The following is a 14,766-nucleotide window of genomic DNA, read 5'->3' as shown; positions in this document are numbered from 1 at the left end:
TCTCAGCCTCCCAAAGTGCTGGGATTACAGGGTGGAGCCACCACGCCCGGCCAAATTAAGAGTTTTTAGGTTAACAAAGGAAGGGAGTGTTCGTGCATGGAAGGGGCAGGTTGTAAATGATTGGCTGCTTTCTTAGGAAAGGTGGGCACACAGATAGGGCTTCATTAAGAGGTAAAAAGAAGGCTTTTTCTTAAAGACAAAAACAAGCTTTCTTTAAATAGAGAACATGGAAAAGGAAATGCTCCATTCCTAATATAAAACCCTGGAGCTTCCATGTCCTCTAGTCCTAAAAGGCCAGGAGAAGCAAAAACAGGAATTTGGAGAAGGAAGAGGGTAAGAATCTTCAAAGAACAACACAGCAAGGAGCCTTCCATAGGCAGTCAGCCAAGACGGCAAAGGTGAGCAGGCACTGGAGACTCCAGGCTGAGGCTATAGTCGGAGAGGATACAAATCCTTTTGCGACCGGGTTCAGTGGCTCATGCCTGTAATCCCCACGCTTTGGGAGGCTGAGGTGGGAGGATCACTTCAGCCCAGGAGTTCAAGACCATCCTGGGCAACATGGTGAGACCTCAGCTCTACAAAAAAAAAATACAAAAATCAGCCAGGTGTGGTGCCGTTTACCTGTAGTTCCAGCTACTCTGGAGGCTGAGGTGGGAGGATGACTCCAACCCAAGAGGTCGAGGCTGCAGTGAGTCGCGATTGCACCACTGCACTCCAGCATGGGCAATATAGTGAGACCCTGTCTCTAAAAGAAAAAAAGCCTTTGAGATGGTAACTTGATGTTTTATGATCATTTCACGTTGGCTGTTTTTTGTCATGAATGAGCCTAAGATTTTGAATACAAACAATTTTACTTTCGGCAGTCCGCTTGGGCGTGTTTCAGCCAGGACCTCTCTCACGCATACACCCACTCTGATCCACTCACCTTGTTAAGCCACTTGAGCCCTGGGATCGTGTTGGAGTTTATCTGCTCCTCCAGCCACGGGCGCATGCGCATCCTTTCCACCGGCATGGTGCCCTTGCGGGAGAGAAACACAGTGTCAGGCGTTGGTGCCACTCCACGTAGTGTCTGCGCTGCAGAGTTCTGCACCCCGCCTGACCCTCTCCTTCTCTCCTTTCCTGGGGGTGGGGACTGGGGAACTGGGGGGTTGGTGTACTCAGGGGCTGTGTCCTAGAGCCGCCTGTGCAAGCCCAGCCCTCGTGCTGGCCAGGAGGCTGTCTGGGGAGGCAGGATGGTCCAGGCCTGCCCTCCACGGGGAAGTCCTATGGACATTGGAGACGAGGACCGGCACTCCTCCCCGGGGCTCTGCCTAGAGGGGGGCTTTATCCCCACTACCCTGGCCGTATTTTGAGGCTTCAGTTGCTTGGAGGCCTCAACACCTTTGGGGATTATCCTTCCAAGAGCCAGGGGTGGGCAGAGCAAAGCAGTTGTGGGAAAGCACTGATAGTCAAGCCATTCCTTTTGAGAATCTGGGTTATACAAACGCTTTCAACCCCCAATATTAACATTTAAAGCTCGAATCAGTTAATTTGGCTTTCCCAAAGTTTTCCACCAACTACCCGTCCCTCCCGACTTAACTTCCAGAGCCCCTGGCACCCTGCACAGGTATCTCCTTTGCTTTTGCTTTTACCCGAGTGCAATCTCTCACCCAAGTGTCTTTCTTCAATGCCAGCCTCCCCTCTGACCTGACATCACCCCCTTTTCCTTTAACTTACTTTCCCTTTGAAAATCATTTTCCTAGTCTGACCACCATTCCTCCGCCGGTCCACACAATGCCCCCCGCTGCTTCCAGATGCCTTTCTGAAATGGACTTCCCCTTGTCCATTGGAATAGATCCAGAGGGGAATCGCTAACAAAGTACCTTCCACACTGTCCCCCACCCATCTTCACCCTATCTATGCCTGCATTTACTTCTAATCTGGGTTCCAAAAGCGAAGACGGTTCTGGTGCAAGCCTCCATTCTATAGGACCTCACAGACAGTGTGACACTGTAATCCTCTTCTCAATCCTGATGCGTCCCTTCCTCCTTTGGTTCATTTCCTCCAAAACTGAGCTCGGAAAATTCTATTCATTGGCATGTGGGCTGATGTCTCAATTACTCTCCTTTCCAGCTTGCCACGAACTTCCTCTCTCCTCTATTCCCTGTGCCCTGAACATGCCAGAGATACAGGCATCCTCCCATGACCCCCCAGGGCCTCACTGGGTCTGCAGGAGTCCACAGCCTTTTCCTTCCTTGTACGCCTCCCGCAGTCAGGCCCACTGAATGCTGCAGACACCTCCTGCTCCATGCTCATCCCATGCCCTCTGCTCTTCATTCCCTGGCCTTGCAGGTCCTTATCCGCCCTCTAAGACCCAGCCTCCTCCTCCACAAGGGCTTCATAGACCACTCCCGCCTAAAGCAGTCCCTCTGCCTCCAGCTTCTACAATACTCACTAATCGTACACTGCTCCTCTGAAAAATCAAACATTGCTTTAGGGAAGTTGTTTTAAGTGAAGTCTTTCATCTTATCCCTTGCTTTACCTATACGCTTCTCAGCCGTGTATACTCCACTCTCTTTTCCTAACCAAATTTAAGTTCTACATAGGAAGAGCATCACCTTCTTTTGTTCTGGAGGCTGGGTCTCACTCTGTCACCCGGATGGGAGTGCAGTGGCATGATCACGGCTCACTGCGGCCTCAACCTCCTGGGTTCAAGCAATTTTCCCACCTCAGCCTCCCGAGTAGCTGGGACCACAGGTGTGAGCCACCACGCCCAGCTAATTATTTTTAAATTTTTGTAGAGATGGGGTCTTAACTCCTGGGCTCAAGCAATTCTCCCACCTTGGCCTCCCAAAGTGCTGAGATTACAGATGTGAGCTCCCATGTTCTGCCCTCTTCTAGGTCTTTCACTAGTCCTACAAAGCCCAAATGTTGCCTTCCACACAGGGAACACTCACTACAAGGCCCAGGCCAGCTCTGAAGATCGCTCTGACAGCCTAGGTGAAGTGCCGTCAGAGGTTGGCCTCATCCACTCATATGCAGGCTCCAGCCACCAATCTTTGAGACACAAACAGGAACCTTAGAGATATTTCACAAGGACATGGAATGGCCGCAAGGAGTTGCAGATACTGCTGCTCTTGGTCTCATTCATTCATTTGTTCCATTCATTCATTTGTTCACTCACTCATTCAAAGATCATGTATTGAGAATGATGCTCCAGGAACAGGGAAAGACGACATTCCCTATCGTCTAGGAACTCTCGATCTAACAGGACACTGGAAAGAAGGGAGGTACCATGCTCCACGAAGACTCCTGGGTACAAGAAGATAAAGAGTTTCAGAAAAGTCTGGGGAGCGCTGGGGAAAGCTGTGCACAGAGGAGTGCACTGGCGACCCCTCAGAGGCTCACCCTGCAAGAGCTCTGCCCTCCAGGGTGGTGACTGCCAGCCCAGCCTGATCCTCCCTCTGGAAAAGACCTCAAGACACAGATTGGAGACCACTAAATCCAGAGCAGTCAAGAAAGTAGAGGGAAGAGTAGTTACAGGATAGGGGTAGGTACAGTGGTCATGAGGAGAGAGCAACAGATGCCAGTTCTCCTGACAGCCTGATGTGCAGAAGCGCTGTGTGTGGGCCCTGGCACTGCAGCTGAGCCTGAGCCTAGCAATATGGAAACATGAGCAGAGTGTGGAAGTGGCCCTGCTTCCAGCTAGTACTCAGAATAATATCATATTTCCTCCATTATCTTTCTCACAAATAACCCAGTTGGGCGGGGGAGGAAGTCCCATCTGAAATAGTTCAAAAAGCCATATGGTATGGTTCCTCTCAGGTGCCCCCACCAGCCCACGGTGGTTCCTGTTCTCTTGTTAGTGATGGCTTTCAAAGTTCACACAGAATCTCTCTGAAAGACAATGAAGATCAGTTTGAAATGGAAACAGTAGTTGAAAAGTCAACTGTCAGGTAAAGCAAAGCACCAAGACAACAAACCCAGCTTTCTGTCTTTAAAACTAAAGCCTGTGTGTGAAGACACATTCGATCCACGCTGTTCGCAGATTCTGTATCTGTGAATTTGCCTACTCACTAAAACATCTCCGCAACCCCCAAATCAATACTTGGTGCGTTTGTGGTCACTCGCGGACGTGTGCTGAATTCAAGTCGTCTGACGCACGTGTTCCCAGCTGAGGCTGGACAAGGCCACACTCTGCCTTCCTGCTCTTGCTCTCCTATGGCAAACAAGTATCCTTTTCACAGGCTATGGAGAGTGACATTTTGCATCCTTGTGCTTTTTGTTGGTGACTTTGTTGTTTCAAATGGCCCCCAGGCATTGTGCTGAAGTGCCTTCCGGGGTTCCTAAGAACCAGAAGGCTATGATATGCCTTACAGGGAAAATACGTATATTAGATAAGCTTTGCTCAGGCATGCATTGTAGTGCTGTGAGTTCAATGCTAATCAATCAACAGTAAATATTACAGAGGGTATCTTCAAACAGAAACACGTAAGACAAGGTTATATACAATGATCAGCTGACAAAATACTGTGACCAGTAGCTCGCAGGAACCGGATGTCCTCATAAGAAGAGGGTAGTGTGGACATGGATACACAGAAGAATGCCGCCTGAAGACACAGACACAGGGAGGATGGGCACATGAAGCCAAAGGCAGAGACTGCACTGAGGCTGCTGCAGCCCGCCATGCCTGGAAGCTGGAACGGGCAAGGAAGGATTCTCCCCGAGAGGCGTGAGGCAGAGCAGGGCCCTACTGATGCCTTGATCTGAGACTTCCGGCCTCCAGAATTGTGACGGAATACATTTCTGTTGTGTGAAAACCATCTGTTATGGCAGCCCTGAGCAACTAACAGAGAAGGGAGAGCTGCAAAGGCCCTGAGGCAAGGTGCCCCTGTGGACAGCAGTCAGTGGCAGGGAGGGCCCAGACCCAGCTCACCCAGAAGACCATGCCTAGGATTTTGGTCATGACCATGACCTAAGACTGAAGAGGAAACCGAAGGATTTTAGCAAAAGAATGATAGGGTCAGTTTGGCCAATAGTAAAGGGAAGAGCTGACTGTCAAATCCAGATCAGCGCTTCACCAACTTGAATGCACACAGGAATCCCAAGTCAGTGGATTCTAGGCAACCCCTGTGGTCTGCATCTCTGACAAGCCCCTAGATCCTTGGGTTACACTCTGAAAGGAAAGCTCCAGAGTCCCCTTATTTTCCATGCTTAATGGCCTGGATCTCCCATGCTCCTGCCGTGTGGTCATTTTGGCTATTCTGATAGAGTCCTCCACTGGTCAGCGTGCCAGGCTTGTCATCCACCAGCTGGGTCCACTCCTCACTTATGCAGTGTGCCTGTCTAGTAAGGATGCAGCTCCGCCCAACCTCAAGCTTACTGGAAAAGTTCATAATCTTAAATCAGGACTGTTATTAATTATAAGTAACTTTTAGAAAAGGCAAAAAATCAAACAAGTATTTTATCAGAGTAAAAAAAAAAAAAAACTTAAAAAGGTCTATACTTATTTCAGGTTTTGTTTGTGTTTGTTTGTTTGTAGCTAGGACATCTCCAAGGAGATGCAATGAAAAGCTCACCCAGTCACATGAAGGCCCTTCTCCTTTGTGACTTGATTTTTTCTCCCCTGACTCATCCCCCACCCTAGGAAGGTAGTGCATTACCGTGTGCTTGGCACGCGAGAGGGTATAAAGGTTGCCATTTGACGTAAGTTTCTCTAGACTAGCAGAGGGGGAGCATACATCTTTACTTCCATGAAAAACAGCAAAGGCAGAATCTACCTCAAGCCTAGCACCAGAAACGGATCATTTAGTTGGACACTAAAAATAGATTAATTATGCTTCCAGAGATTAAAAGACTGAGATGACAGGCACAGAGGATCAGGGGACTGAGGACTGGAAAGCAAGATGCTTACTCGGTATGTATCATGTAGCTTCCATTACTGAAAGTCAGGGTGACGTGCTGGTCTTTCTGTAAGGCAAGCCTCCCACAGGCACTAACAGCCAGGCCATGTGAACCTCAAACAGAGTGAGAGCAGACAGGTAACTCAGTGGAGATGACACAGAGCGGCTGTGTTTGTCTAAGAACAAAATGCACAGAAGTCAGGGCAGTTGTGCCGCGGCCCTGACTCTGCCATTTCTGGTGTGTGTCCCTGGGCATTAATCACTCCATCTTTCTGGTCCACACTTTGATCATCTAGAAAAGTGGGACGTTTTACACAGATGATTCCTGGGGTTATCCATGATACGATGAATCATAATTTGATTTTTTTTTTGTAAGCTTCTCTTCTTGTACATCAGATTGTTTTTAGAAGTAAAATGCTAAAATTTTATGGTTCTACAAACCTAATATATGAGCAACCTGTACTTCAAAGTAAGTAAAAGAGTTGAAGCATCTACCCTGGAGCCTGACGAAAGGCACTGTGTAAAATCACCTATCATTACACCTTTGAGATTTGAGGTTAGGACTGGTTTCAAAACCGTGGCATCTGGCCATAAGTCAATTCAGCCCATGGTGGGTACTGAGAATATCACTGGTGCCAAGCCTGCTATATAAGGCATGCAAGCTATTCATTGTGATTCGGAAGTCACGAATGATCCTCCATGAAGTTGACAGTACTATGGCCATGATCGGTGCTGTCAACAATAAGGTTGAATTTTCACCCAAATAACTGGATTTTGGTTCTTGGAATAGTAAGAGCAACGGTGACCATTTACAGAGCACTTAACTATGTGCTAGGCATTAAAACTAGGGTTTTCTTGCTAGACGTGGTGGGACACTCCTGTCGTTTCAGCTACTTGGGAGTCTGAGGTGGGACAGTCACTGGAACCCAGGATTTCGAGGCTGCGGTGAGCCATGATCACACCACCGCATTCCAGCCTGGGTGGCAGAAAGAGCCCCTCCCTCTCTAAAAATAAAAAATAAAAAACCTAGTGTTTTCTACAAGTTTTGTCATTTAACCCTTACAACACTAGGACGTAGGGACTTTTATCATCCTTTACTACCTGCTAGTAAGTGGAGAGCCAAGACTCTCATTTAAATTCAGGCCTGTCTAACATGAAAAGCCCAGGCTTATCCACTCTAACCTCTGCCTTCATCTTACTTCAGAAAGCACTGAGTTATGATGACCTCTTAATTGTTCTACTTGCTGAGACTTTCCAAACTCCTCTCTGTCTTGCATACCACTGACAGTCATCTTCCTAAAATACCATTTAATCATGTTAATTCTCTGTTCCAGAGACTTCTAAATGTGCCTGCTGGACTTAAGGTAACAAATTCCTTAGCTGAGACGGGGGTGGTGCTTCTGGTAATGGTGCAATAGGTAATTCAGACCTGACTCCCAGGCTGAATAACTAAGAAACATGGACAAAATATATTTTTAAAATCCATGTACATGCATCAGAGAGCTACCAAGGTAGTTAAAAATTAGGGGGGCAAAATCTGGGAGAAAAAGAAGCCCAGGACGGTGAACCTGACATTCAGGGCTGCTGTCATCCTAGCGCAGGGACAGCTGCTCATTTCTGAAGAGGAGGCTGCGGGGCTTTGAAACTGAGCAGAGCGTTTGACACACTCAGGTGACTAAGGAGACAAAAATCGAAGACAGGACCCAGCTAGGAAAAGGGGTTCCTGGAAACACCCCCACAAGCCTTGTAAGTAATACAACTAAGTAGAAATAAACTAATATCAAAGGCTGAAGCCCAGTTTTAAATCATCTCAATCTTTGATCAAATGAAAATGACCTGGAACTACCAAAAGTAAATATAAATCAAATCTTGAGGAACATAACATTATCCTAGGATTCATATTATCTCTGGAGCTTTTCTTTTTCTCTTTTTTTTTTTTTTTTTTTTTTTTTTTTTTTTTTTTTTTTGAGACAGAGTCTCGCTCTGTCGCCAGGCTGGAGTGCAGTGGCTCGATCTCAGCTCACTGCAACCTCTGCCTCCCGGGTTCAAGCAATTCTCCTGCCTCAGCCTCCGGAGTAGCTGGGACTACAGGCGCCCCCCACCACGCCTGGCTAATTTTTGTATTTTTAGTAGAGATGGAGTTTCACCATGTTAGCCAGGATGATCTCAATCTCTTGACCTCGTGATCTGCCCACTTTGGCCTCCCAAAGTGCTGGGATTACAGGCGTGAGCCACCGCGCCCGGCCATGGAACGCCTTTTCTTGGTACCCAGTCAACCAGTGGATCAGCAAAAATTCATTAAACACACATTGTCACAAGGAACTGTGCTGAGTGCTGTGGGGGATTCAAAGATGGGTAAGACATGATCACTACCCTCAAGGAACAAATAAGTTAACTAAGGATATGAGAGATAAATCACATAAAGCTAACTAATAATCCTATAATTATAATAATAAAAGACTATGCAATAAAGATCAGAAGGTAATGTATTATTAATTGCCAACTAAGTTAGTTAGTTCATAAGGAATACATAAATCATTGTTAAATGGGTTTGTAAGAGAAAGCTTTATGGTAAGGGAAAGCTTTATGACAAAGGAAGACCTTAATGGATGGGGAGGTGCTGTCTAGGCAGGGAGAAGGTGGCAGGCAAGCCGGGGGAGGTAAAAGGTTAGTATCGGTGGCCAAAGCGGACTGAAGATGTGTTCGCTGATGTGAGCAGAGCAACTGTCTTATGAACCAACATGGGCGTCTTCATAAGAGTCACTGGTGTGTGAGAAGCAAGTGCTGGGTATTTCACATCAATCATTTTTAACTCTCATAACTGCTCTAACCAGTTAAATACTAGTATCCCCATTTTATTTTTCCATTTTATTTTTGAGACAGGGTCTCACTCTGTCACCCACACTAGAGTGTAGTGGTGCAATCCTGGCTCGCTGCAGTCTTGACTTCCTGGGCTCAAGAGATCCTCTCACCTCAGTCTCTCAAGTACCCAGGACTACAGGTGCATCCACCATGCCCAGCTAATTTTTTGTTTTTGTTTTTGTGTTTTGAGACGGAGTCTCGCTCTGTCACCCAGGCTAGAGTATAGTGGTGCAATCTCGGCTCACTGCAACCTCTGCCTCCCGGGTTCAAGCCCTTCTCCTGCCTCAGCCTCCTGAGTAGCTGAGATTACAGGCACGCGCCACCACGTCCGGCTAATGTTTTTGTATTTTTAGTCGAGACGGGTTTTCACCATGTTCGTGAGGCTGGTTTTGAACTCCTGACCTGATGATCCACCTGCCTTGGCCTCCCAAAGTCCTGGGATTAAAGGCGTGAGCCATTGCGCCTGGCCTAATTTTTAAAATACTTTTGCAGAAACAGGGGTTTCACTACCTATGTTGCCCGAGGTGGTTCGAACTGCTGGCCTCAAGCGATCCTCCTACTTCAACCTCCCAAAGTGCTAAGGTTAAAGGCATAAGCTACCGTGCCCAGCCTATTATCCTCATTTTAGAGATGAGGAAAAGCATCATGAAAAAGGCAGTCCCCCAAAAAAATAAGAAGTAAGAAAGAAAAGAAAATGTCCAAGACACCCACGCCTCTAGACTAGGAGCCAGGATTTGAACCTCGGGAGGGTCTCCGATGCCCAGCTAGAGTCTGAGCCTGTTTTCGCAGGCTGCTGACAACTTCTGAGTGCATGACTTGGGAAAAACCATGCTTCAGTTTCATGAGCCATCCAGCACTCTATACAGAGCCAAATGGAGGGAAGGAGGGGAGCTAGAAACTACTGCTCCAGGTCAGGACAATGGCTATGGAAATGTACAAAAAAAAAAAAAAAAAAAAAAACACGCGATGACGCGCGTATAGGAATCTAACAGCAGTGTTTAGTAGTAACTTTTCCTGGGCACACAACAGTCTTTTCCCAAATGCAAGTTCCTCTTGCAGGTTCCTCACAATGACTTCTGTGTGCTTTTTTAGCAAAAGTAAGAATTTCCATGAAAGTTATGTAAATTGAGAGAAAGCTGGAGTTAGAAATGGAACATCATCATCGTCATCCCCATCATTAATACCATTCCAGCCCTTACTAGGAGCCTGACCCTCAGCCCAAATGCCTTTCATGCATTATTTCATTTCATCTTCCAACAAGCTACATAAGGCAGAGTAGCTACTCTCCATTCTACAGATGAGGAAATGAAGCTACTTACAAAGCTCCACTTACAGCCAGTAAGTGGTAAAGCAAACATTCAAATCCAGATCCGTCTGACTTCAAAGAATATGCCAGAAACCTCTAGACCAGTGCTTTGCAAGTTTCTGCTAACAACCCATCAGAGGGTCATGGGATCGTTTATTGCATTAAGATCAGCACTTTTAATTTAATTTTAATTTACAATATAAGAGAATGGAAAATGAAGGAGCACCCCAAACAAAGTGAAGTAAGCATTGTTTTACGAAACGTTTGCTTCTATTTAATGTCACATCACATTATATGATGCTGGTCCTGGGGTCAAAGGGGTATAAAAACATTGAAGCAGGCTGGACTGCCTGCTGAGGGTGTGTGTGCAGGTGTGTGTAAGCACGTGGATGGCGCAGGCAGGGAGGGGACGCTGTGGGAAGTAGAATGCAGGAAAACAGGATATGTGAAAACAAGAGAAGCAGACCCTATGAGTGCTAAAAGGTAGAAATACGACGTACGAGAACTTCATGGCATGAAAATAGCATGTTCAGAGCAAAGATAATAGGACTTGTATATTAGAGAGGTGGCCTGAGACCTTCCTATGTGGCCATGCTTAATCCTGCTCTGCCTGTGACTTTCAAATCACTCTCCAGACTCTGATAGGGACCCTGAAGGCTGAAGTCAGCCATTGCCAGTCCTGAAATCAGAAAGACGCTTAACGTTTGGATGGAGGGCCAGATACAGAAAAAAAGCATGCCTCTCAGTATACATATTATCTGCACCAACGCAAAACTGATTTTATAAGTTTTGTTGAACTTTAGAAAGTCATAGATTCATTTAAGAATGAGAGTCTCCAGCCAGTCTCCCTCAGGAGGTTTTAAGCAATTCAACCATGAATTCTCCTACTATGTAGATTTCTCAGGATGAATGATGGGGCAGGACTGCTCTCCAAATACATCATAACCCGCCTTTATGCTTTTCTGTTCTGTTCATACCACTAGCCCAAAACTGTCTTGCAATGCTATCACCTTAAGACTTAAAAAAAAAAAAAAAAAAAAAAAAAAAGGGGGGGGGGGGACAAATAAGTCCCTGGCCCCACTCTAATGAAATAAGAACCAGGATTTTTTTTATTATCCTAGAGTAATTTTGATAAGCAATTCACTGTTATTTAGTATCCATTAACCCAATGGACTTCCGGATTCCAGATGTTTAATAAACATCTCCAGCTGAGTCATAGGAAAACAGGAGGCCAGTGGTGAACAGATTTCATCATTAATGAAATATAAATGTATATGAAATTAAAAGTCTAAAATGCTTTTAAATACCACAAAACTAGTTTTCCAGGCTGAAAATCATCCAGAGCATAGATATTTGCCATTCTATGCACAATTTTCCTATTAGGTGCGTTTTCTATATCCTTTTGGAAGCTATTCCCATAGCTACTTTCTAAAATTTACCTTGTCTCTGACCACAAACTCCTCTGGTACCTGAAATGTGGGCTGCATCACAACCACAATCGAGCAAACTGACTTGGGGCCCCTATGTGTGTGTGCACAAAAGTCCCCCGTCTATCACTGGCTCTAGGTTCTGCAGACGACCCAGTGGTCACTCTAGAAAACAGTTCTCAATGCAGACCAACAAGAACAGCAGATCTTCATCCAGAGATCATGCCTTAAAAAATACATGCAAAGTGTTACGTTCGCCCAGATGTGTGCTTTTCTGAGAAAGGCCCCCACAAACTCTCCAAAGGCAGTTCCCTAGGCAGATATAAGAAACACAGCGCAAGAACACGAATGGGAAAGCAGCTAGACCTCTCTGCTGACACTCTCTTGACTTTCCCTGGCTCAGCAGCCACTTCCCTGGCCCTCCCACCCATTGCCATGTCAGCCACCAAGGGCTGCAGTCTCCATCCATTGGACCATCCACCATGGCCTCCTTCCATGCTCCCACTGCAGCCTGTTCAGGGGCTGCCCCGCTCTGCCCCGAGCTGCTGCAGCGTCCCTGTCCTGGCCACCCTCCCTTCAATCCACTTCCACATGCCACACAGTGGAGGCCTGTACTTACTGCATGTCTGCTGGATGAGAGTACAAGACTACGCAGGCCTATATATTAACATGGGCAGCAACGTTAACATGGATTCCAGCTCCAGAGCCTCCTGCCCTGCTCCCTAGAATGCCCATTCCCTGGCCCCATTCTGCTTCCCACAAAGTGGCCTGACCACTTTCCCACCACAAACGGGCCTCACGCCTCCGTCTTGTTTGCTCACACTGCAAACATTTGTGACAGGCTGGAGAACCTTAAAACAGATGGACAGTTGATCGCCTCATCTGAGCTCTCAGAGTCTCTGCAGATCTTTCTGCTTTCCTCTCCTCAGGTGCTGTTCCCATTTTCCACAGGTGCAATTTCAGATCCCTCCCTGCCTCCAGCTTCACAGAGAAAAGAGATCTGCGAAGCTCTTCTTTCTGAATGTCTGCCTCCCCTCCCTCTTCACACGCATCTGGGTGTGACCTTTTTCCCTTTCTTAGACTATAATGCGTGGGAGTGCCACTCTGCAACAGAGGATGCGGAATGTTTGAGGAGAGATACTGGGAGTGGTTTGGGGACTACTGAGTTGGAGATCTTTGGGATACCCAAAAAGAGGTGGTGGCTGCGCTATTAGCTGTGCGAGGCTGGAGCTCAGGAGAAAGGCCCAGCCTGGAAACGTCCAGCCATACCTTGAAAGATTGTTCAAATGTCATCTTTTCCACATCGCCTGGCCAACACAAGACACACATATGTGCCCCCTTCCCTTGAAGTCATAAAACTCACTGCCTCTAACAGTGAGTTAACACGCATCTTACACTGCCCTAAAGTCACCGGTTCATTGTTATGTGCTTTAATCCACTGAGACCAATGCTCCTTAGGCCTAAACAGGCCTTGTACTCTGCACCCAGCAAACACACAATGAGTGTAGACCAGCACTATCCAGTAGACGTTTGGCAACAATTAACTTGTTACGTATCAGGGCAGTCAACAAGGTGACTCCTGAATACCTGAAATGTGGCTAGCATGAATGAGGAAAGCTTTGTCATCAAAGATGGAAACATAGTTTCCAGGCCAGTTCTAATCTTTCCAAATCACAGTGAGTGGTCAGGTGTCTGGTGGAAAGAAAATACCTGCTGGTGACACCCCTGTAGAGCTCCTGACATTGAAACTGCTTTGTTTTGAGAAAAGCTTAGTTTTAAAAAGCCTGATGCACACTTTGCAAACTTCATCACCTGTTGGTAAGCAAGGGAGCTTCTGTGTGAGTAACTGCCTGATCCAGGTCTAGACCTGCAAACCCTTGGAAATGAACTCCTGATCTGATGATCCACCTGCCTTGGCCTCCCAAAGTCTGGCCAGAAGAGAGTGTCCCACTTGCCAGGATATTGTCAATATCCTCCACCATGAGGGTATTAGCAATAGCTAAGAAGTATTAAGCGCTTAACAGTGTTAGGCACATTCTAAGCACGTTAAGAGGATAAGCTCACCTGATTCACAGCGTCCCAAGAACGTGGGTACCACTGTGGTCCCCATTTTATAGATGAAGAAACTGAGGCACGTAAGGTTAAGTAACTTCCCAAGGTCACAGAGCTACTGAGTGGCAGAACCCGTATTTGAACTGCAGTCCTAGGCCCTTACTTAGCCTTTGGATATGAGGCTCGCACAGGCAGGCCAAACCGGGGTTCACATCAAGAGGCAGAGAGGGCCCCACACCTCTGTCTGACCTGGCATCTGCACTGGGAGCCTGTGTGGAAGGGGACACAGCCAGGGCCGCAAGATCCCCATAGCCTGGCAAACACCGTTCCAGCCCCTGAGCTGGCCCTGGTGCACAGGAAGCAGTTTCCCAGCCTCCTTTAGGCAGCCCCTTCTAAAGTCACACTTCCTGCCCCGTTCAATACTTTCCTGGCGAGTTGGCATCAACAACACATGCTGCGTTTCCTGTGGCCAACCCGGGCCTTCCTCTTGTAGTCCGGACCAGGAAAACACTCCCATACTCCAGAATAAAGACACTCACCCTCTCTCCACCCCTTCACCTCCACGCTGTCTTTAAGAAAACAAGAGAGAACCACATGGGCTTTTTCCTAGCTTTGCATCACCTGGGTGTATTCTCCAGTTGTTTCATGTTAGTTGCTGCGTCTGCCATAAAGCAGGGTCACCTGGGTGCTTACAGGGTCTTTTGAAGGCAGAAGGGGAGGAAAGTGTGCCCTGCCCAGCCCATAACTGATTAACCTGAAGAACTATTTCAGAAGCACAAGTAAGTCCCACAGAAGGCAAACACTCCACTATCTTAATGTTAACTTCACATGGGCATTTACTTAAGGTGCTGAAAACCACTGAAGTACTAATAAGCATCTTCAGTATTTGTCAGTTTCCACCTCCTGCCATTTCAGCGCATATGAAGAGCAAACACTTCGTTACGGGGCCATTTTGCTTCCCACTCTAAAAATGACCTCATTTTTAGTATCAGGACCTCTAAGTAGTACAAAACCCCTGTGCCCCAAAACTCCTTTCTCCAACCTACTTAAATCTCTCAGCCCTGTTTGTTTTTTTACCACTTGATACCAAGTACTTCTCTCTTGGTCTTCAGAAGATAACTTTGTGTGTGTGTGTGTTGGTGCGGAGGAGGTTGTGTTGTTTTGTTTTGTTTAAGATGGAGTCTGGCTCTGTCGCCCAGGCTGGAGTGCAGGGGCGTGATCTCGGCTCACTGCAACC

The 14,766-nt window shown here is 46.9% G+C and overlaps 1 protein-coding gene across 2 annotated transcripts in view; it reads right to left on the bottom strand.

Moving 5' to 3' along the window:
* IRF2 (interferon regulatory factor 2) overlaps positions 1–14,766 on the bottom strand; it is an 86,095-nt gene that overhangs the window by 40,064 nt on the left and 31,265 nt on the right. For both annotated transcript variants that reach the window (XM_011959552.1, XM_011959553.1), the window contains exon 2: positions 926–1,018. In XM_011959552.1, coding sequence (XP_011814942.1) covers positions 926–1,012 — 87 coding nt within the window. In that variant the 5' untranslated portion in view covers positions 1,013–1,018. The remainder of the gene's footprint in view (positions 1–925; positions 1,019–14,766) is intronic.

Source organism: Colobus angolensis, unplaced genomic scaffold, assembly GCF_000951035.1.
Source record: "Colobus angolensis palliatus isolate OR3802 unplaced genomic scaffold, Cang.pa_1.0 Scaffold5, whole genome shotgun sequence".
In the NCBI taxonomy this organism is placed as follows: Eukaryota; Metazoa; Chordata; class Mammalia; order Primates; family Cercopithecidae; genus Colobus; species Colobus angolensis.
Note: the sequence above shows the minus strand (reverse complement) of the source record. Positions and strands in the feature narration are given on the sequence as shown.